The sequence below is a fragment of the Aulonocara stuartgranti genome, assembly GCF_965226115.1.
Source record: "Aulonocara stuartgranti genome assembly, chromosome: 7".
NCBI lineage: Eukaryota > Metazoa > Chordata > Actinopteri > Cichliformes > Cichlidae > Aulonocara > Aulonocara stuartgranti.
Genome location: NC_138945.1, coordinates 10,780,466 through 10,802,677, shown reverse-complemented (window position 1 = coordinate 10,802,677; position 22,212 = coordinate 10,780,466). Strand labels below are relative to the sequence as shown.

The window sequence follows — 22,212 nt, the reverse complement described above, 5'->3', positions numbered from 1 at the left end:
GATCTCGTTTTAACACAAAGCAGCTGGATTCTGAGCAACTCCGGGGAGGGAGCAGTGGTCGGGAATTTGATTTTCTCCAGCAGGATCCAGCAATTGCTCATTGGTATAAACAGCAAATGCAGTATGCTGCCCACATCTGGTGGTCCTGCACAGACCTGAATAATTGCCTCATTATATGAGAGCTTTATACGTCTATAAAAACAAAGCTAGTGTCAGAATTAACAGCAGAGTCGAGCTGGTTTCTGAATGCAGGGGGAGGAGGGGCAGCTGTCAGCTCCCAGTCTGAGTTTTACAGTTTTCAGGAGGGTTTTTTTTTTTGTGCTACTTGCAGCTTTTTTGAATTACTTGGAAGGTCTCTTTCCACACTCCTTGTTTTTCTGCTTTCCTGCCTCATAATCTTGCTTATTCTTGTTGTTCTCGTGAGTGCTGCTTTTGCTTCTTGTACCTCCAGTCTGAGTTTCCATCCCCTCACTTGCAGTCTGCAGATGGAGCAGAAGTTGGCCGAGTAGCATGCGGATGTGGCAGTAGCACACTTAATTGTTTTCAGATCTACCGCCTGTTTGATTTTAGGCTATAGTATGTTTTGGCTTTTTCCCTTTGAAGAATCATCAGAGCATATCAGCTGAAGTCTTGTAACACTAATCTTTTTGTGTTTCATTTTATGACTCAGCATTATAAGGGGAATTTCCGAGGAACCGGGAGACATAACAGCAGTTAAAGAGCTGATGCTTCCCACTGTTTTTTTTTTTTTCACATTACTGTACTTAAAATGAACTTCTCATGCTAATTTACAGTTTCACATTTTTATTCTGGGATTCTATCACAGTAGCTTTGCATGATTCACAGTTCAAAGTAATCCTTATTTACCTCATACTGGAACCTCAGTTTATCCTCCTTGTGAAACCAGAACACACCCTCCCTCTGATTGGTTTGAACAGGATGTGGGTAGGGCCCGAGATGACCATGTTGTAGATAGCCCATCTAACTGACATCATCCAGATCCAATACTAGAAAAAAACAGTTTAGGGAACTCAGAGGCCTGAACAGCGATTACTGATTGCCTGTAGTTTTTCATGTTTGTCTGCAAATATTCGCTAACTACTAGTCGGGCAATAATAAATCTGCAGCCAACATGTTTCATAAGGGACAGCTTTTACTTTGAAGGTGAAACGTCTTCATATCCAGTTTCACTGCAGCTTGCAGAGTAGCTGGACAGTGTTTGTGGACACGTCTGTAACTCCCAATCAAATTGCAACTGCAGCAATATGCTAGTGACCAAAGGAATCACAAGGAGGTTTCTGCCACCCATTTGGGGAATATGTCGTTTTCCTTAGCAACAGGTGGTTGCCAGATCATTAACTTGATCCTACATTGTCACTATGATTGTCACATGTCCAAAAATGGGGGTCAAGTTAATGTTGCATTGTTTGTGTCTGCAAAACCTCAAAATGACAATTCATGGGGAAGTTTTTTAATATAATTCTATACAAATGGATTGATTCTCTGATTCAATTCATTAGCCATTAGCATTAGCTGCAGCTTATAGTAAACTAGGTAAACACTCTATGAAAGTATAGAACAATCACTGGGACCATTTTTCTTATGAGTACTTCTCCTTTTAGTGCATTAATACATTTCCTGGTCATACTTAAGAAAAAAACTTTATTTGTAACCTTATTTACCAAATAGGACTTGACCTCAATAAGGGCTACAGTGTTATCCCATTAAATGGATTTGGATGGTTCTCAGGGCATTTTTATTGAATTAAGTTGGTTAAGTGAAAAGTCTGATGGGTGTTTGATCATCCCGTCAATTCAGACTTGAAAATACTCCTCCTTGGCCTTAAGTGCAGGACCTTAAAATAAAGGCGAGTGTGAGGGTGTTAACTGGTTTGTTACTACACAATAACTTATTTTACTGGGAAGAACGACTTAACAACAGCCTCAAGTCTGGTGATTGAACTTCTGTGACTCAGTTATCTTCAGCAGCTGTGAGTTCCCTGCTTTGTGTACACAAAAGAATAACGTAGTTCTCCAGCTAAACACGTAAACAGTGCATTATCCTGACAGACTGCGAAGCTGGTTTTGGGCTGGGGTAATATTTCATAACCGCGAGGGTTCTGCTGGGATTCACAAACTGTGTTGTTTGTGTTCGAGGCTGACAGTTTGTAGCGCAGGAATGGTGCATGTTAAAGTTCTGCTTTCACCAAAGCATGCGTTAACGTCACCTTATAAACAGCAGACTTGGTGAGGATCTGTTGTAATCATAGAAATGTTTTTCCTCTCTTTTTCCATAAACCTGTAGGCAACCTCCAAAGCTAAGCTGTAAACCCATCATTAATTTGTTATCACCTTATAACATTTTTACGACTAGCTTGTTAGCACAAATTCGCCCGTTTTCACGTCCAGCAGATGACATTAGCATGAGCATCAAAGGCCATGTGATGAAGGCATGTCTAATATTTATTCTGTTTATCGGGGTTGCGTTGGTGTTAACCAAGTGCAGCCACTTGTGTTGAAGAAAATGACCAACATGGAAATGCCAAAACTGCTGTTCTCATAAACACTCATAATTTAGCCTCAGTTCCCTGTGAGGGAGCCTTAAAGCTGCTCGTAATTAGCGTCGCACAGGTTTCATCTTGTTCAGCTTTGGTTATGCCAAGAGACACTGTTCAAAATTTGTCTGCTAAGTTTTGCTAGTAACTACATTGTGTTTTAAGCCTGTTTTTTCTTTTTTGGTAGCCTAAAATAGCATCCCCGCCCCCTTGGTTGCCAATGCTACCGTTAGCCAATAACCCTCCAACTCTATGGTCTCTTACAGATATTGTCACCTTAGACTTGAAAAGCAAATATGTTGATGGGCACAGACTAAACTCAAGGCTTGTAGTACACAGTGGCATCGGCCATTATTTATATACAGTCTTAATATATCTGAAGCAGCTCCTGAGGCGAACGTTACACTCTTTAACTTCTTTGTCCTCCCTGCTATTTGTTTGCAGATTCTTAGCTGAAAATGGCTTCCTGCCATCCCTGTAAACTACTTCAAAATACTTTAGAGTTGGGTATTAAGTCTCTTATGCTTTCCCACTTAAGATAAGCCCTTTGATGTCAGACACAATCACTTCATCTGTTGTTCATCTGAAGTATTTATCGTTGTTGATTAAAGTGGCTTTAACGAGTCTTAACTTAGTTGACAGTCTTGGCTTGCATTGTGGACTTTGTTCTGAGGCATTCAGGACATAAAGGTAACTAAACATAACTGAAATGACTTTTACCAGAAAAACTGTTTTCATAATAACTTAATAATCCATATGTGACCAACATGCAATAGTTTGCATGTTGCGGAGTAGCTTAGCAAGCTTTGTTTGGGCGTCTCTCGTCATAGCAGTCGTAGCAGCAGCTCAGCCAGCAGCTCCAGTTTAAGTAGATGTTTGGATGTCAGCTCTTCCTCCCTACTACTGCCCCTCGAGGGCATTGCTATAAATAAGAACTCCCTCTCATTCGACGGGCCTCGTTAAATATTGGTTTGCTTGGCGCTGCCAGATCTTTCTCCTCACTTGGTTTTAGCATCGTGCCAGCCGCTGGAGAGAGAGCATCGCTCAGAGTTTGTTTGCGCGGCGACAGCACAGAGTTTTAAGCGTTGCATCCATCTCGATGCTCGTCGAACGTCGTGTGTTTTGTGAGCCCGTGAAGGCGACAGCTCAAGGGAGGGGGCGTTGTGAGGAAGCTGATTCACTGTTTGCTTTTTCAAACTTCTAATTTGTCAGTTGAACTCTGTTTTATTTCGCTGTGTATCGTCTGAAAGAAAATATATAAAGAAAAAAAGCTACGAGCTTCATTAAATAAGACCGAAAATGTGTGGGTCATGGCAGTCATGTGACAGTGAGTCATGTACTTTCTTTGGTAGTAAATTATTGTCATGCTTCAGTGTGGTTACCAACCATGGCTAAAGCTGAGGAGTAAATATTTACCCGAACTGTAACTGCTTCTCTCTGATCTTCGCTCTGTGGTCGTGACCTCTCACCTCTGCCCCTCCAGAGCCAGACCAGAGAGACCGGCACAGTATTAGGAGCTGCTTTGGGACAAGGAGACCAAACAGTCAGCCAGGACCTGACTTCTCCCCACCAAGAACTCCGTCCTCCACCACCACCTCCTCCTCCCCCTCCTCCACCACCTCCTCTGCCGCCCCCTCATCTGCCTTCTTCTCCACCTGCTGGGCAAAGTCAGGATGCGGCAACTAAGAGCCAGCAGGGGAATTCTGGAAAAGGTGAGCCGGCATTAATAAAAAGTTGTGTTTTACATTTCTAAATTGCCCAATTTCTGACCCACTGCATGGATTTAAGAATATGTATGAATATATTGCCCCCTGGGTTTAACTGGGTGTCACGCTATACACCCAGTTAAACCCAGCCAAACAAGACGTGACATGCTGGCACATCTAAACACTTTGACTGCACTGAAAGAATGCTGCCCTAAGGCTCAGGTGTGTGTAGGCTGCAGTGGAGATGCACCTGGTTTCAGGTTCGGGTGGGCGGTACTATCGCCAAACGGGTAGAAAAAAAGATTTATATTGTGGTAAAACCCAGCAATATATCCTTCTTGCGCATCCTCTTCCACAAATATGTTTATAAAGATGCAGAGCAGATATGATTAGGTGTAAGAGACTGTGCACGCTCACAGGTTAGCAGCTTGTCAGTCACGTTGGGCATGCCCTCCTTTATGGTGCTTTCTCCCTCTAGTGGGGACTTGAATTTAAAATGTTTATGTCATGTTGTCTTGAATAAGACCTTAAAATACCGACTGAGACCATAAAATAATCAGGAAAGTGTTTCACAGGAAGCTGGGGGAGCAAAGAGCTGTCGTACAGTTTTAAAGCCACATTGTCACCCAGTGAGCAGCTGGTGTGTTGGGGTGTACGGTACGGTTTAAGGTGGGATGAATCTCTACAGGGCGGGTGCTCGCCTCTGTCCGTAACACAATACTCAACTATCTCTCTACATCATGGTCACACCACATAGCTGTCACCAGCAGAAAACATGCACTCACACACACCTAGCATACACATACTGTGTGTGTTCAGTATACTTGCAGAGAACTGTGCATATTTCCACACACAGTGAAACCTTCCCTGTTATTTTCCCTCTGCATTTTTTCCACTTCTAGCCAGACGGAGTAGGCCACGTGTTGGTTTGCAGCATGTTTTCTGGCTCGCACAAAAAATTTTTTTGCAACTGTAAAGTAATAAAGACCGAGAGGCCACATGAAGGATATTTATCTGTGCCATGTCTCCTCAGTGGATAAATGAGACTCTTCATCGGGACGTTGACACTGCTGGGTTTCATGGTTCGTGTGTGTGTGTGTGTGTGTGTGTGTGTGTGTGTGTGTGTGTGTGTGGCAGCCCAGATTAGTTTGAATGGCAGGCCTTCCACAGCTGCTTGCCAACTCACTCCCGACAGAGTGATGAGAGATGCGCGACTCCTTTATCTCTCTGTATATTGCTCATGTCTCCTCCTTCCTCACTGCTTGTCTCTGCACGTAGGTGCAGTTTCAAATTGTCCTAAATCAATACCTGAAGGCCTGGCATGTAGAGACACACACACACACACACACACACACACACACACACACACACACACACACACACACACATGCACCTCAATGTCTTTTTCAACTTTTTCAACCCAATTCTGATCTAACAGCGGTGGAGCAGCTCTAACCTGCCACTGTGCCTGAGGCATGTATCCACAACAAAAAGAAGACCAAAAAAACCAACATGTGTGCACATATGCAAATATTCAAAGCATTATCACAGAGTTTGCCACAATTTGAATTTGCTTGGAGAGAGATTCTTTTTTCTTTACCCCTCAGCTGTAAAAGGTTGGTGGGGTATTGTTGTCACCCTCCTAGTCGGGAGGTCAGCGTGGACACCCAAGTTTGTGAATGCAATAAATCGTGAACAACGCAGCGTGAGAGTTTCAAATTGATAGCATGGGTGTATCTGCTAAAATATGTGTGTCTAATGTGTGTTTACTAGGAGCTCGCCAGTAATTTAACATTTTAATTTCACATGAGAAAATGACACCTAGCTAATCAGCTACCCTGAGGCCATTTCAGTGTTGTGTTCTCCTACTGGATATAGTCCTCGATATTATACAGCTTCCTCTCCAGAGATGTAAATATCATCATCAGATGGAGAGTTCAAGTGTGTGTGCAGATGTCCACATGTCTGCCAGTGTTTTTCAGGACCAAACAGACTCGTCTGCAGAGACTTTACATTACAATGAAGCAAGTCCCCAGGTGATGGGCTTCAAGTGGTCTTCAAAGAAGTATAACAGGAATAACTGCTTGGCTGTTTTATCTCCAGCTGGATGTATCCACAACAGAGTATAATCAGGTGGAGAACTGGTTCGTATGGTGCTGCATGAGCTCACCAAGCCTGCAAAGCACAACAAGGACTACTGTCGCCACCTGCAGTCCAACAGCATGGAGTTACAGTTCCTCTGCACGATGAAAAACTCACCGGAGAGTCAGCTGCTTATATTAATCTGTTATCTGTTATTTATTTGTCAAGTAGTTCATTATTAAAGCATTTGCGGGGGAAGCTCTTATAAACGGGGAGTTTTTCCTTCCCACTGTCGCCAAGTGATTGCTCAAAGGGGGTCGTATGATTGTTGGGGTTTTCTCTGTATTATTGTAAGGTCTTTACATTACAATATAAAGGACCTTGAGACCTTATTATGATTTGGCGCTTCATAAATTGAACTATATTATAAGACAGTATTCATAGTTTATATCTAATTTATGGATAAAATGAGTAGAGTTATATTTATTATTTGATTGGGCTCAGGAATGACCCCAATTTTCTGATAAAGAAAAGCAGGAATCAGCCTTAATCAAAATTAAGCTCAATGCAGTATGACCCAAAACGAGTGAATGATTGAGACTCTAGTGACCCTTAAAAAGACGTTTACGTTTCAAAACCTGAAGTGACGTCCATCTTTTATACTCTCTATGATTAGTATTATCACTGAGACCAGCTTTACTGTTTTTTGTGTCAGTGTTTTTTAATGCAGACAGCATGTGGTTAGCATTGTTGCCTCACAGCAAGAAGGTCCTGAGCTCGAATCCACCAACTGGCCTTTCTGTAAGGAGTTTGCATGTTCTCCCCACGGGTTCTCTCTGAGTACTCCGGCTTCCTCCCACAGTCAAAAGACATGCAGTTAGTGGGTTTAGATTAACCGGTGATTCTAAATTGCCCATAGGTGTGAATGGTCGTCTGTCTCTATGTGTTAGCCTTGCGATAGACTGGCAGCCTGTTCAAGGTGTACTTATGACTGCTGGGATAGGCTCAACCCTGATAAGGGGAAGAGGATGGATGGATGTTTTCAATGCTGATGTGAGGCAAAAAGATTTACTTACTGTTTAATTGCAGTATTTTTGTAAGCATTTATCTTGTTTATAGTAAAACCAGCATCATACTTGTGGTTTTACTTTAAAAGTCTTTATTGTCCACCTCTAACTGGGAGTTTGTTTAGCTTATGTGGAGTGAAAAATGGAGTTTGGATTTAATCCCCTGATTGAGGCATGAACAAGGTCTTAGAGTATTCACTGGATGTTAAATCAGAGCCCCAGATTCTAAAATCTCAGAACAAATCGGACCAAAACCGAAAACCAGTAAACAGTTCGTAGGACTCACCGTCAGAAAATTCAGGCCTGTTGTCTTATTCTCCTTTCTGTCTGAGACATCTTAGCCAAGGAGTGTGGTTTCTTAAATGAAGAAAATTTAAGTGGTTGCCTCCTGCTCAACGCTCAGGACTGCACGCTGTCATCTCACATTTACAATGGAAGGTTTCTCTTTACAACTGTGGGATAACAACTTAATTCTCTTTAAATAATGGAGTTGTTACACCCTGGTATCTTTTTGGGTGCTAGTGTAATGAAAGCATTTTCTATTTATATAGAAAATGCTGCACAAATATGTAACACAGATGCTGGCACTGTGGAATATCAGAGGCTTTATAGCCTCTGATATTCCACAGTGCCAGCATTACATATTTGATTTGATGCTTGGACTCTGGTAGATTCAGTTATTCTTCACATAACGCTGCAAATATATTCATTTTCTAATTATACGAATTAAAAGAAAAAAGAAAGAAACTCTTCACATTTAGAAAGAGAAGAAATGTTTGCTGTTTTTGATTTAAATAAGCCTCGCTGACAATAACTGTTGATTAAATTCTTGTGAGATAGTCTTTCTCATTTCACCACTAACTTTCTGACTATTAGTTTCACTTTTTTAAACTTTCATAAACTGGACTAAAATCTAAAGTAGCTACAAACCTTCCTATAAAGAGATGATAACACTTATATAATGTTGTACAGCGTTTTACTTCGTTTTTAAGCATTTAAACGTTTCATTGTCGCAGGGGGATAATCTCTTTTACAACTTCATACAAAGAGAGCTAAAAAAAGAAAGTAGTCACAGAGATTTCTCAGCAATCTTATGCTAAACTTCTCGCTACAACATTCACCCCAACCCTTGACCTTTGACTTTTCTGCTGAGACAATGTAGTTAACAGGCCCAGTGACACCATAGTACTCGAAACTGCTTCACCTCTAGCTTGTCATTCTGTCCTTTTCTGATTCATCATGTTGCGAGAGTAAGCTCTGTTTAAATTCCTCTAGGCCATTGAAACCTACAGTATCAACCCCGAGTGAGTGATGTGTTGAAGCAGCTGTCTCAGATATGTGACATGTGGTTAATCATCTGCGGAACGATCTGTGCTTCTTTCAGCGGTGATTGAAAGGGTGGTGCTGAAAGGAGTTCCTCACAAGCCTGAAGACTCCAGCGAGTATAGTTTTGAGGTGGGTACCTTATAAATATGAGTACATGCCGGCATGTATTGTTTGACTCCTAACTTTTTTAGACTTTCTTTAAATATTTTTCCCCCTCATTTCCCTACTCCTTCACTGCCTTCTTCCCATTCCTTTCCTCTCCTCCTCCAGGTTAGCTGGACCAATGGGTTGGTAGTATCTGTTGTAAGAACTCAGCAGGAGGTAGCAGAGCTGCTGACTCAGGTCAGGACCAACATTTCAACACACGAATGAAAATGAGCCCGAGTTACATTCAGGCACTTTTTATTGCACAGTAAAACTAATATGTGTCTCAAAGTGAGTAGGAGATAGAGCTGCTTTGTTTGAAATCAAATCAAATCAATCATTACACGATTGGTGTAATTCTAGATTTTATGGTAAAAAATGTTTTATGTTTTCTCATAAAACATGATAAATATCGTATTTTATCATTACAAATCTTTTTGTGATGTTTTTGTGTTTTTGAGGTGCACATTAAACCTTATGAGCCTGACCTTTTCCAACTGTGCCTATAAATTAAGAAATCATCAGCTGCGATTGAACAGTCAGGCATTGCTTGGTATCATCAGCATAGCAGTGTAATGACACAAAGAGCTCTATTTACTTTGTTTTTATAAAAAAAAAAATGTTTCTCACTTAGCTGTCACGAGCATTTCCTGATGGAGTGGAGAAGTTCCCGCCTCAGTCCATGGAACTGGATCCCAGGTTAGTCCCAGAACCCCCATCCTTTTGAGGTGGTGTTTTGTTTGTTTCAGGCCGTGTCCACACTAACACATTTTCGTTTGAACACCATTTTCGCGTCACAGTGTAGACTGTGTAAACGGAGGCTTTCGGAAACAGTGATGCATTTTAGTCATATGATGCAGTCATGTGACCAATCAAACAAAGATAGCGGAGGGCATTATACAACAGTTGTTTTGTTTGCTCTCAGTTTTGACAGCCCTATTAAAGATTAATATCAGTCTGTACATGCTCCAGATAGCTTTTCTTCAAATTCTTTAATTCTCACTCGCTTTTGCAACTTTGTACTTGCAAAGTTACTCGCAGCAACAACTCCACCTCATTGTCAGTCCATTTAAAGAACTCTGTGCTTTTCCTCGACATTTTGCGGCAGAGAGAAATGACACAGGTCGAATCGTCTTACGTTTCACGCATGCATAATACAGGAACGTAAGCGTTTTCAGTCGTGTCAGTGTGGATGAACAACTGTTCGAAAACGATAGTAAATGGCCTGTATTTATATAGCTCTTTACTAGTCCCTAAGGACCCCAAAGCGCTTTACTTATCCAGTCATCCACCCATTCACGCACACATTCACACACTGGTGATGGCAAGCTACATTGTAGCCACAGCCACCCTGGGGTGCACTGACAGAGGCGAGGCTGCCGGACACTGGCGCCACCGGGCCCTCTGACCACCACCAGTAGGCAACGGGTGAAGTGTCTTGCCCAAGGACACAACGACCGAGACTGTCCGAGCCGGGGCTCAAACCGGCAACCTTCCGATTACAAGGCGAACTCCCAACTCTTGAGCCCCACGATAGTGTGGATGCGGAGCGTTTTTAGACAAGAACGCCGTTTTCAAATTTATCAGGATTAGTGTAGACGTAGCCTCAGCTTACAGTCTGTGAGAAAAAGTGTGATAATTCATATCAGCTTCAGAAGTTACAGTGAGACATTTCACACTTTAGTGTAATCCAGCTGTTTAAAAGACCTTCAGAAGCCTGGAGAGCTATTGCCCAAGACTGCTTAAAATACAATTACAAGAAAGCTTGGCTCCTTGGAAGCAAGATATAAAGAAATGAGGGTTAGCTCAAGACTTTTGCACAGTATCTTACTTTGGTTAGCAAAGCTACTCGTGTTAAATTAACCTTAATGTATTAGAAGTACTCTTACAGTACAATCCATCACTATGCTAGCCTAAACAAGTCTTGTGTGAAGCATTGCTATGTAAACTCTAGTTTTCCCAATTCACATAAAATACTGGCAGCACTTCAGGATGTTAACATATTGTTAATAGATGATAAGTGAACGTATCAACATATCAACTTGAAATCCTCGTACAGATCCAAATGTTTTGCATTCTGGCTTTTTATTGTCTACAAAAACATAAACAATCTCCTGACATGGCTCAGTGCCTTTTTAAAACTCAGTCTATTGTTGCACCTGCGCTTGAAAGGCCCATCAAGTTATAAAGTTTTGTCCTCTGCTTGTTCTTCGTCTCACTCTTTCCTGGCAAAACTGCTTTAAAGGCACCCTGTGGCTTTTTCTTATAAACAGACCAGAGATATGTTTAGATTAGAAATGTTAGGTCTGTCTGTACAAATATAGATTTTATGTTAAAGTTTCTTCCTATTGCAGTTAGATATATGCGTTTGTTTAAATCTGACAGCAGAGCATCTATTCCTTTAGCTTTTAATCTACTTCCCACTTCATTTCCTTTTCTTTCTGTTGTCCCACTCAGGTGTCTAACAGCCCTGCCCTGCCATGTCCTCCAGCACCAAAGTGTCCAGCTGTTCTTTACCTCCACCAGGCCTCTCTCACCCAACTGTCCCTCCTCACCCCTCTCCTCCCCACTTGCATCCTCACTACCAACCTCTCCTATAGCTCCATCCTGCCCGTTCACCTCCAGCTCCAGTAAGTCATTATTTCATTGCAAAAAAATTATAGCAAGCAACAGAGATATAAAGGAGGAGACATTCTTATTCATAGACGATGATGAAAGATCAAAGGCAAGAACAGCAAGATAAAAGATATTATGCCTGTGTTCGGTTTTTGGGGATGAGAAAGGAATGAGAGGTAATGGAAAGGACAAGGCTGCAAGTCTGAGCCCTGGTTGGTTGTAGTGAGGAGGTGAGACTGCAGGCAGGATTTTCAGTGTGTGCCTCTGAGGTGTTGGAGGGCGCGGACGCAGTCTATTTTAGTCCGGTGTGGGAATTCAGCATGGCATGTTTGTGTTGGGAAGCCTAGAGTGTGGTGACCTCATGTTGCTGTGTGTGTGAGTGCTCGATCTATTAGTGTGACTTCATCCCAGAGGGTATTTATAGCCACCAGTGCAGTGTGTTTCTATGTGTGGTTGTACTTTGTGCATGTGTTTATTCCTCTGTGAGTGGGTATCAGACTCACAGGAGAAGCAAGGCTAAAATGAATGTGTCCGGTTTTGCTCCACAAACACACCCATCAGTGAATTCTGCACAGACTGCAACAGTTGGAATTAGCTATAAGGACATGTTTTCACAGCATTTCTAACATTTTGCCTACATATATATATTTAGTCCATTCAGGTGCAATCAGAAATGTACCTACACTCGTCATGGGCATGAATGTTACGGTAATGTTGGGGCTTTTAATGATTCCTTTGAACTGTTCTGCTATGGTGGGATGATTGTACAGCATACATCTTTAAAAAAACTGTTTGAATTTATTCTGGATTTTTCTCTAATACACAGGCTCAAATATACACATACACTTGTATTTGCTTAAATATCCTTTGTCAAGTTGCACCTTGACCTTTGGTAGTCATCAGCAAGCTTCTGGTATTATTCTGGCTGGACATTTGAATATTTTCTTGGTAGAATTGGTTTGAGAGGTTTGATGTTCACCTGCTTGATCCATTCCAAAACCAGTCTCGGTGAGTGTTTGGGATTAGTGTCCTATTCGAACACCCACTTGTGTCCAAATTGCAGTTGTTTTGCTGTTGAGAATTTGGAGGAGGCGCTCCATTATTCCATCCACTTTGTCCCAGTATCACTGGCAAAACAGCCTCATAGCATGATGCTACCACCACCATGCTTTTAAATAATGTTCTTAGGTTTATAAGTCTTACTTTTACTCCTTTAAACATACTTCATCATTGTGAGATTTGCCCTTTTTTTTACTAAATTCAGTGAGTCATTTTAACTCAGCTTTATCATTATGGCTGTTTGTGCATATAATACTGATTGTTCTCATCGTTCTCTAATTTTATTTTATTTTATTGACCTGCATATCCGCTAGCTCTTATTTAAGATATTTGTTGTATCTTATGCTTAATATTTTTTTCTGCTGTAACAAGTGAATATAACTATTTTGGGATAAATAAAATAAATCTTATATATTTACTACTTAAATGTTCGCCCAGTTGACTGACATTTCAGATTTTTGTGGACTGTTAGCCTCGTGTTGTGTGACTATCGCCTGATGGTGATGATGGTTTGTATTGTGAATCTGTTGCACAGATCTTGGCTGTATGATGCAGTACAAAGGAGGTAACAGGTACGAGTTTTGCCCCTCTTTGACCTCGTTGCATTAAAACACATCTACATGTACAGTCTTAGAAGTGCACTTGTACCAACGTCGCTCATTGGCTCTTGCTGTCTCTCAGGGTGGTGTACAGAGTGGCCAGCGTCCAGCCCGTCATCAGCACCCACAACTCCATCTTGACTCGCTCCACTCCTCACTTGTCCTCCCTTTCCTCCCCTCCTCTTCCGACTCCGGCTCTCCTACCTTCCATTCCTCCTCCCCAGCACTCCCCACAGCTCTCCTCTCTCCCTCCCCCCGTGCCAGCCCTGCCAGCACGTGGCTCTGCAGGAAGCGGGGGCGACAGCTCCTCCCAACCGCATCCTCAGCATGGTCAGCTTCATTTATACCCACAGCCCTCCCAGCACCACCTTCATGCACAAACCAGCAGCCAGCCCAGTACGCAGCCTCAGACTCTGCACCTGTCCCATTCCCAACCATCGTCCCATTTACATTCACAGTCCCGCTCCCAGTCCCATAATCAATCGCTCTCCCAGTCTCAGCCTAATACGCCAGAGCAGAACGGCATCCTGGACTGGCTCCGCAGGCTCCGCCTCCATAAGTATTACCCCGTCTTCAAACAGCTCACCATGGAGGAGGTGGGTACATCTTTAGATTACATCACGTTGTGTGTATAAAACGTCGTACTCCTGTGCATGTATAATGTATTTGCATATTTCTTGATCAACGTTTTGATTCTTTGAAAGCTTCTGAATTTGTTCCTCTGTATAAATTGCAGTTTTTAGCTCTGACAGAGGAGGACCTGAACAAGTACGACCTCACCCAAGGAGCAAAGAAGAAACTGAAGACCCAACTAGAACTCCAAAAGTCTGCAGAGTAAGGGCAGATAACAAAAATTCAGTTTTTTTGTCTTTAAAAAAAAAAGAAAGAAAGAAAATATTTGAGAAGTCACTCAGATTTGTCACAAACTTGTCTCTCTACCATCTCCAATATTAGTATACAGACCGAAGTTGGTTTGTGTGCTTGTGGCACTGATAGTTTTGATTCTGCAGTTCAGTTGTTTTCCAAAATCACCTCTTTGACTTGACTGATGCCTTACCCTGTTTAACAACTGGCAAACAGACTGACCCGCTGCTGCTCTCCCCGGTAAACATCCTGCACCAATGGTCCATACAGCATCAATGGTTAACCAGCTGAGGATGGGCCGGAGAGATAAGATGTGTTTTACGTGCAGAAGCACAAAAACACAGGCTCTGATTTAAGTACACAAGCATCTGAACTTGCGCACCCCGGATGCACACGCACACCTGAGCGTGAACTTGTTTTCTCTCAGCTGTGTTTCCATTCCCAGAATCAACAGGTTCCCATTAGGCAGGCGATTTGTGTATTTGCGTGTGTACGTGCTTGAACAAGACTCAGAAAATGGAAAAGTTCCTGTGGTGATTTTCCAAAGAGATAGTTGTGTTTGTAGAGGTGCAGCTGAGACCCGAGGAGCACGTTAAGTGGGTAATGTCTCCCCCATGTGGTCAGTAAAAGACACTAGTTGTTTTTGTAGCACAGAAATTGCCTGCAGTTCAGCTGGGCACAGCAGGGGGCGCTTGTGAGATAGTCCTTAATAAATAGGAGTGAATGAAGATCTATGATTAAAATAAGTGCACCTGCTTCTAGACAAAAAGTCCTTTATATTTTCTTTCAGTGAAGCTTAGTTAAACAACAGCTGAAACTTGTGTGTAAGAAGCAGCTAGCTGGGCTATCAGGAAGTTGCTGCTCTCTACTGTTCATGGCTGAAATACTGATTCAAGATGCACACAAGTGGCTCAAGTTGCTAGGATGTCCCTAATGCTCACAGAGAGAATATTACATTTTTGGTGTGGGAACATGATGGAAAGAATTTCTGGTCAAAAAGAGCTATCTAAAAGAAGTACACATGGGAAGCTGCATGTTTCCTTTGTTTAAGGATCTCAGAAAATACTTCACTTAGTCCACTTATGATGGCACAAAGCCAATGAGTCAGTCGGCTTTAGGTCTTGACCTCTCTGCTCATGGCTGCTGGTTTCCTCAACTGAGTCTTGTTAGACTGTTACCGCCTGGGTGTCTAGTTAGCCACCGTATGTGTCTGTTTCATTGACCTTTAATAAACACAGTATAGTACATACTTATCTTAAGTATTCGCTACACTTGATAAAGACTGTGTTTCTGACTCGAATGCTTGCGTGTTCCCAGCAGGGAGATGAAGATGGAGAAGCGGCCGTGCAGTGGCATTGCCAGGGTGACGCCTTCCAGTCACATGGGACCCTCAGCTCACTCCACCTCCGGTGCAGGTAAGAGAGCAGGGTTGTTTCCAAGTATGGCCAAATCACTCTCAGGCTTCCGATTGCTTTAAATGTTTCCCTTTTGCGTCTTTATGATGTCATAGTGAGGGAGTGTAATAATATGGTCATCACGAGCTGCCGACCTGCTCTTCTCTCCAAGAAAATTTGGTTTCAAATTCAAATCGGTTTCATAAACGTGCTCCAGAACTATGAGGTTCCATTAGACATGTACTAGATATAGATAATGAAGCAGACTCACTTCACTGGACCCAGGAAGGATTACAACAGTTCAGAACTGAACTGTATTCAAATGTTTTGCAGGAGAACTGCGAGTGGAGGTGGACGCCGTGCCGCACCACCACCCTGTCTCCACAGACAGCAGCTCGTCCTCGGGCTACTCCAGCTCTTCCTGCTCCCCTCGCACCCCACACAGTTGCGACTCCACCTTTGACAGGACCAGAGACATTCACAGACGTACGTTTTTATCTCACGACTGCAGAATTTATTCAAACCGCGTCAGCACGATTTACGAAGAACAATTCTTAAAGTCTAGATTGACGTTAAGGAGAAGCAGGTCAACAAAATTAGAAATAGAAGTTTGTTAAAACGATAAGATCAATGACGCAAAACTAGAGACTTTTGCTTTTTCCATACCGTTTATATCCAAATATATATGCAAATGTTATATAAACACAAATCTCTTTCAGGTGTGTTGGCTCCAGATACAGCAGGAAGTGGTCCAGAGAAGGATCGGCCCTGCATGTTCATTCTGAACTCGACTGGCTCCAGTCGCCCCACAGCCCAGGTTCTGCCCGTCCAAACCGATCCAGCTCCTCCTCTTCCTCCCACATGCTCCTCCCACCTCCCCTTCGGCCTCCCGCAATCTGCTTATCACCCACAGGGCGGTTACCCACAGACGCTGCTCTCCCCGGTCTCAAACCCAGCACGCATCCTCACCTCCCCTCGCAAGCCCAGGCCCCCTCCGCTGGCCACAGAGGACCGGACTAAGCCGTTGGGCTCGAGCCTTCCTGTGGCCGGTGCAAGCTTCAGTTCAGGGCTCGGGGTGGGGGCTGGGGTGGGGGTAAGACGGGAAAACCTGTTCTCCAGGGTCAACATGGATGGCTCGTCTGGACTCCAGGACTCTGTGGTTTGTCGTGGTCTTGCGGGAGGTGGTGTTAGTCTGATGGTAGAAACCAGCTGCGCTCTGACCTCCACCTCCAACAGCCACCACCACGTTTCCCACCCCCCTGTCCACTTCCACCTCTCATCCTCTTCCTCCCCTTCTCCATCTGGATTTTACTCTTACCCCCCTGTATCCTCATCCTCCTTCGCGTCTTTCTCCGCTTCCTCCTCCTGCACCTCCTCAAAATCCGCCTCTCAGACTGGCAGCTCCAGTGGTGGAGGTAGCTATGTTCCCATGGCAACAGCAAGCACAGTTCCTGTGGCTGCAGTCCCGGGCAACACTTACTACCCACCCCAGCATACCTCCAGCCCCTCTCCTTCGCCCTCCTCTGCTTCTTCATTGGATCAAAGTTCTGGTCACAGTCCTTCCGTATGTGTTTGCAGTTCTTGCGGTTGTCGAGGGAACTGCGGCGCCTACGGGGCGTTCCCTGGATACGCCGCAGCCAGCTACCTGCAGCCGTTCTCAGCCGGGCCCTCACTCTTCACCCTGGGTCCTCTGCTCCATCTCAGCCCCCTGATAGCATCGTCCAGCAACGCCGGCACAGGCGCTGCACCATTCTCCTACCCAATGATGGTACCGCCGCCCCTCTACCGCCACAGCCCGCTGTCACATGACCAGCAGCAGGGGTTCGGCTTTTACCAGCCCCATGGCATCATGGGAAACAGTGGGCAAAAAAGGACAGCAGGGAACCTGTCATGTTATAACTGCGGTGCCCACGGACACAGAGCCGAGGACTGCAAACAGCCACCCATGGATGCGACACAGCAAGGTGAGTCAGTGAGTACGGAGTGTGAAAAATACCATATTTAAGGTGTGATATACATTTATAAATGCAATTGGCTTTAAGGACAGTACATTTGAGAATATAATAACTGATATTTCTACTTCATTTTGTATTTAAATATAAAATGTTTGTTTCTAACAAATTTTACTTCAGTTTTCAGTCGTTTTCTTCACACGATTTAGTTTGCAAACTGTGCCCAAATGCACAAAAGTATAACAATTATGCAGGAATTAAAATGGTGAATTTGTAAAATGAATTATAGGTATTACGAACTTTAATTTGAATGTGTAATTGGATTAACTGAAATGATGATGTGTAATATACAAAAGTAAAACTTGACCTGTTTAGTGAGATGGAGTTCTTTATTTCAGTATAATTTAATATTTCAAAACAGATTTTGATGTTACTAAAAATTAAAATCTGTTTTGAATAAATTTCTCATTCATTACTTAAAATTTTAAGTCTAAAAACATATTTGTGACTTCATTTACATATTTTACCCACTTCCTTCATAATGTCATGTGTCCGTTATATAATTTTGAACCCTTTGGGATGCCATAGATTGGGACATCTCCAAGGCATCACTTTAACAACTCTGCTGTGTTTCTCAGGGACATTTCGCTTGAAGTACACACCTCACTCTGACAGCAAGGACTCAGGAGACTAAGCAGCAGAGGCGGCTTTGGATTTGAACTCCAGACTAAACTGTACCTCGTGGTCCTGCTGAAGCCAACAAAAAAAACCCAAAAGGGACAGGAGACAAACAGCCTGCTCCTTTAGTGCAGAGGGTTCACTGTTAGTCTGTTCAAAGACTGCTGAGTTGAATCATTGGTATTCGTTCTTTCTTTCTTTTCTTTTCTTTCTTTTTTAAGCCAAAGCTTGCAAAGAGATTAGAGGAGGAGAAAGAAGATTTTAGGCACAAGTAAAAGTGGACATTTATAAACTCTACCATGCTTGATCTCAGAGATGTAGCTCAAAGTCTTCCTCAGAGAAAACACTACAGACCGACAATCAGTCACATGATCTGAAAAGAAGCTTCCCAGTCAAATGATGGGGCATTCACCATGACAACCACAGCACTCCAGATGTGGTCTTCCAGAATACGCAGCCTCTTGCTCTAATCAAGTACCAGTGCTATCCCTCCTTTCACAGGATCTACTGGTGCACAACATCTCACAGTACCACAGCTAATCGTTTGAGTGTTGGCTCGTTGCTTCTCATGGTTGGCATGTCCACACAAAGATTCCACTTTAATCTACTATTTCTAAAACTGGCACTGTATGTTCAGGTGGTCGAAAGTTCCAAAGTTAATCCTGACCAAATCCTGAGTCACAGTATTCACATATTCACCTGGATTTAAGCTCTGTTTGATTTCAAAACAGCCTCAATCTACCAGTTACATATTCAGAGGTTTATTCATTTGCTTTGCTTCTGGTTATCAACAAGCAGGAGTCAAATGTCTGGTTTGGTGCTTTACATCTCGTGCACCAGCCTTTATACAGGTGTGCACAGAGCTGTCGGCCACATTTAAACAGGAACACCGTATTTAAATGTGCTAACAGTTGAATGAATGAATTCTAACTGTCACACAGACTGCATGAACTGGAAACCACCTTCAGCAACTGGAGATCTAAGAGGAAAACTGGTGTCTGTTGTGCATCTTCAGCCCGAGTCTGTATGTAAAGATGGAAAATCTGATGGTTGATGTAATGTGCAACCAAAGTAACAACCAGGGGATGAACATGTGGTATTGAGTGCATGCCTTTTTCTCAGCACTGCTGGCTAAACATTATCACACAGCACTTCATCCAAGACTACCAAAATAGTTTCTTTGAAGCGTATTGTATCACGGTGATGTTTGAGTGTTCATTTTTCCATTTGCTCAGTTTGTTTTGATTTTTTAATTAGTTTCTGAGCCACCTGTTGGCCACTGTTCAGGAAGTGTACACAGGAACTTTCTGCACGAATCTTCTAACACATCTTGAGGGACTTTGGCATTTTTTTCAGGAAGTTAAGTTTGTGTTAAATGGGTGATTCGAATGGTAAGCAAACGACCCAACCAGTGTAGAAGACGGGCAGTTCAGATTCTGCTGCAGTAAAGTTGCACAATGGAGGTGGTGGTTGCTGGGCTACGTCAGAGCAGATCTAGAGGGAACAGCTTCACTTCCTGCAAACCCAGGGGAGCTAAATAGGTAAAATAATTATTTTCACCTGCTTCTATACAAAGAAGAACATGCTTTATTTTAGTTTTCACAAATGCAGCATTAATAATATGCCTGATTGAAGTAAACTGCCAGTTATGTCCTCTAGTTTTTTGTTTGTTTGTTTTTTACAACGCTGTTGTTTTTACCCATAAAATGCTAGCACTCTGCTAATGCATGCTGATTGGTTGACTGAGGACTCTCCTAAAAGAAAGTGTTGCTAAATAACTTCTTCTCCACTGCTGGCTTGCCTTAAATCAAAATGATGAACGCCAAAAAGTGTCTCAAAGTGCCGAGACCTTCCTAATGGGGGAGAAAGGGATTTTACTAATAATTAAACCCATATATACAAAACAGAAAATGGAACGATATCTAAGGTTTCAAACTGTTTTATGAAAAACATGGTGGAAACATGTTTACCCCTCATATGTAACATTTTTGGGTCTGTAGGCTGCTGTGAATTCTGGACTGCCTGGAAAGCATCTTCTTTCTTCTGGTTGCTTGATGTTTAAGAGCACTGTGCTTAGACCTCAATACCATGTCTCCACCCCTGATGGGTACTGCACAGACTCTGGTTGCAGATAACATCACCATCACTCAAATTCCATGTTAGTTGGGCTTTTATGCAGTGGCATGCATTGGGGACCTGTCAGCCATTTTTATTCACTTCTTGGCGATCTGCAGCCTTTCTACCTCTGAGCATGCCAGAGGGCGAAATGACCCTCTGTGCACAAATGCAGCAACGACAATCAGAAAATATCATGTGGTTTACATCAGGACGAACATTCAAAGTGCCAATTTTCTCTTCATAATTGTGGTGTAAGCGGGAGTTGTTCTTTTGTACATTGTTTGTACAGGTCTAAGTATGTCGAGCATGTTGGAATTTTAAGAAAGCAATAGGAAGTGCTTCTGTGTTCGGGTCTTTGACCCGGTGGGGTTGGGCGGGTGGGAAGCTGCTGAGCTGGACCCAGAGCTGCACAGACACAAGGACAGCTGGTCCTTCAGATGAAACTCTCTTTGTACCCCTGGAGGGCACAGCACAGGGATGTGTGGGGTGTTTATTTAAAATAAGAAATCCGAACATTAAGTATGTACGCGTTTGTTTGAGGTATCGGCAATTCGCTTTCATAATGTAAAATAAATTGTTCTGTGTTTTATTCCATTAGTTACATAGATGAGGGAAATTTCTTTATATTGCTAGTTTATCCTGTCATTGTTTTATATAGATTATACCAAAGAACAGAGATGGTTTGTAGACAGAAAAAGTTCCACTTTTGTAGGTTTTACTTACTCTTTAAGGATGTTGGTAACTTGATGCATGCATGTTCCAAAATCTTTGTTTAAATATGCTTTTAAAATATTTGTGTGTTTTGAAAGTTTGGACTTAATTACCCAGGTCTTTGTTGGTAAGATTTTTTTATGGCTTAAAATTAAATAATTTTGGATTCTCCCTTTTATCACAGTGCCTGTGTGGCTTATTTATTATGGGACCGGCTGCTCCGAGAATCCTTAAAAGGTTGAAGGTGAATGTTTATGTACAATACAATGTGTAAAAAAAACAAACAAAAAAACAAACAAAAGGCGGAGCCTCAAGCTGAAAGTTTTTGTTGCCGTCATTTTAGCTTTTCGAAACATGACGATGACACAGTGGACACGCTCCACGGTAATTGGCTAAGCGACTGTCAAAGACATGCATCGGCATTTATATGCAGTCAAAGGTATGAGTCACTTTCACATCTTTTTCCATTGTCCTCTGAATATCTGCACTGGCTGTTTTTTGTTTGTTTGGGTTTTTTTTTTTTGGCAGTATTTAGTATTGTCTGTTCCTTGTTTTATCAGGAAGTACAAAATCTTGTTTTTCTAGTTATTTGAAGGATTTACCTAAGCTGAATAGCATGCTGTCTAACCAGATCCTAACTCTTCACTACTTCAGTAACACTGAGGAACATTGGGAGCCAGTTTTGACCAGAATATGTCCTTCAAGGCACATATTATACAAATATGCAGGACTGCTTTCTTCCATTTGTGGAATATCTGTAAAAATTGGAAACATCCCGTCTCAGAATGATGCTAAAAAGCTAGTTTATGCAGTTATTACTTCTAGGCTGAATTACTTTTATGCAGTTATTATCAGGATGTCCTAAAAACTCCCTGAAAGGCCTTCAGTTGATCCAAAATGCTGCAGCAAGAGTGCTGACAGGGACTAGAAAGAGAGGGCATACTTCTTCATTGACTCCCCGTTAAATCCAAAATCAAATATAAAATGCCTCTCCTCACATACAAGGTCTTAAATAATCAGGCCCCATCTTATCTCGTAATATTGTATCACTATATTAGGGCACTTTACTCTAAGGCTTTAGGCTTATTTGTGGTTCCTATTTGTGGTATTTAAAAGTAGAATTCTCTAAGCTGCCTAACATTTGGCATTTTTGCTGTTACTGCTATGATCTTGTCTGCTCTGGTTCAATCTAATTGATTTTCAGTGTAAAGAACTCAGAAGAGGGTTGCCCTTCAGCATTAAAACAAGCAACAGACAAGGTGATTAGTCAGTCGGGCAATCACGTATTTTATGTGCATCTTTTATACAAATCGGTGATCAGCTGTTGGACATGTAAGCACAG

General features: G+C 42.5%; 1 protein-coding gene across 2 annotated transcripts in view; it reads left to right on the top strand.

Annotated features, from left to right (window-relative positions):
* zcchc14 (zinc finger, CCHC domain containing 14) overlaps positions 1-21,046 on the top strand; it is a 29,929-nt gene extending 8,883 nt beyond the window's left edge. The window contains exons 3-14 of one of the 2 annotated variants that reach the window (XM_082540342.1): positions 4,038-4,266; positions 8,794-8,864; positions 9,006-9,077; positions 9,514-9,578; positions 11,337-11,509; positions 13,090-13,126; positions 13,236-13,749; positions 13,890-13,987; positions 15,335-15,432; positions 15,745-15,897; positions 16,131-17,375; positions 18,002-21,046. In XM_082540342.1, coding sequence (XP_082396468.1) covers positions 4,038-4,266; positions 8,794-8,864; positions 9,006-9,077; positions 9,514-9,578; positions 11,337-11,509; positions 13,090-13,126; positions 13,236-13,749; positions 13,890-13,987; positions 15,335-15,432; positions 15,745-15,897; positions 16,131-17,375; positions 18,002-18,057 — 2,811 coding nt within the window. In that variant the 3' untranslated portion in view covers positions 18,058-21,046. The remainder of the gene's footprint in view (positions 1-4,037; positions 4,267-8,793; positions 8,865-9,005; positions 9,078-9,513; positions 9,579-11,336; positions 11,510-13,089; positions 13,127-13,235; positions 13,750-13,889; positions 13,988-15,334; positions 15,433-15,744; positions 15,898-16,130; positions 17,376-18,001) is intronic. The other variant, XM_082540343.1, reaches the window with a different exon arrangement.
* The last annotated feature ends 1,166 nt before the right edge of the window (positions 21,047-22,212 follow it).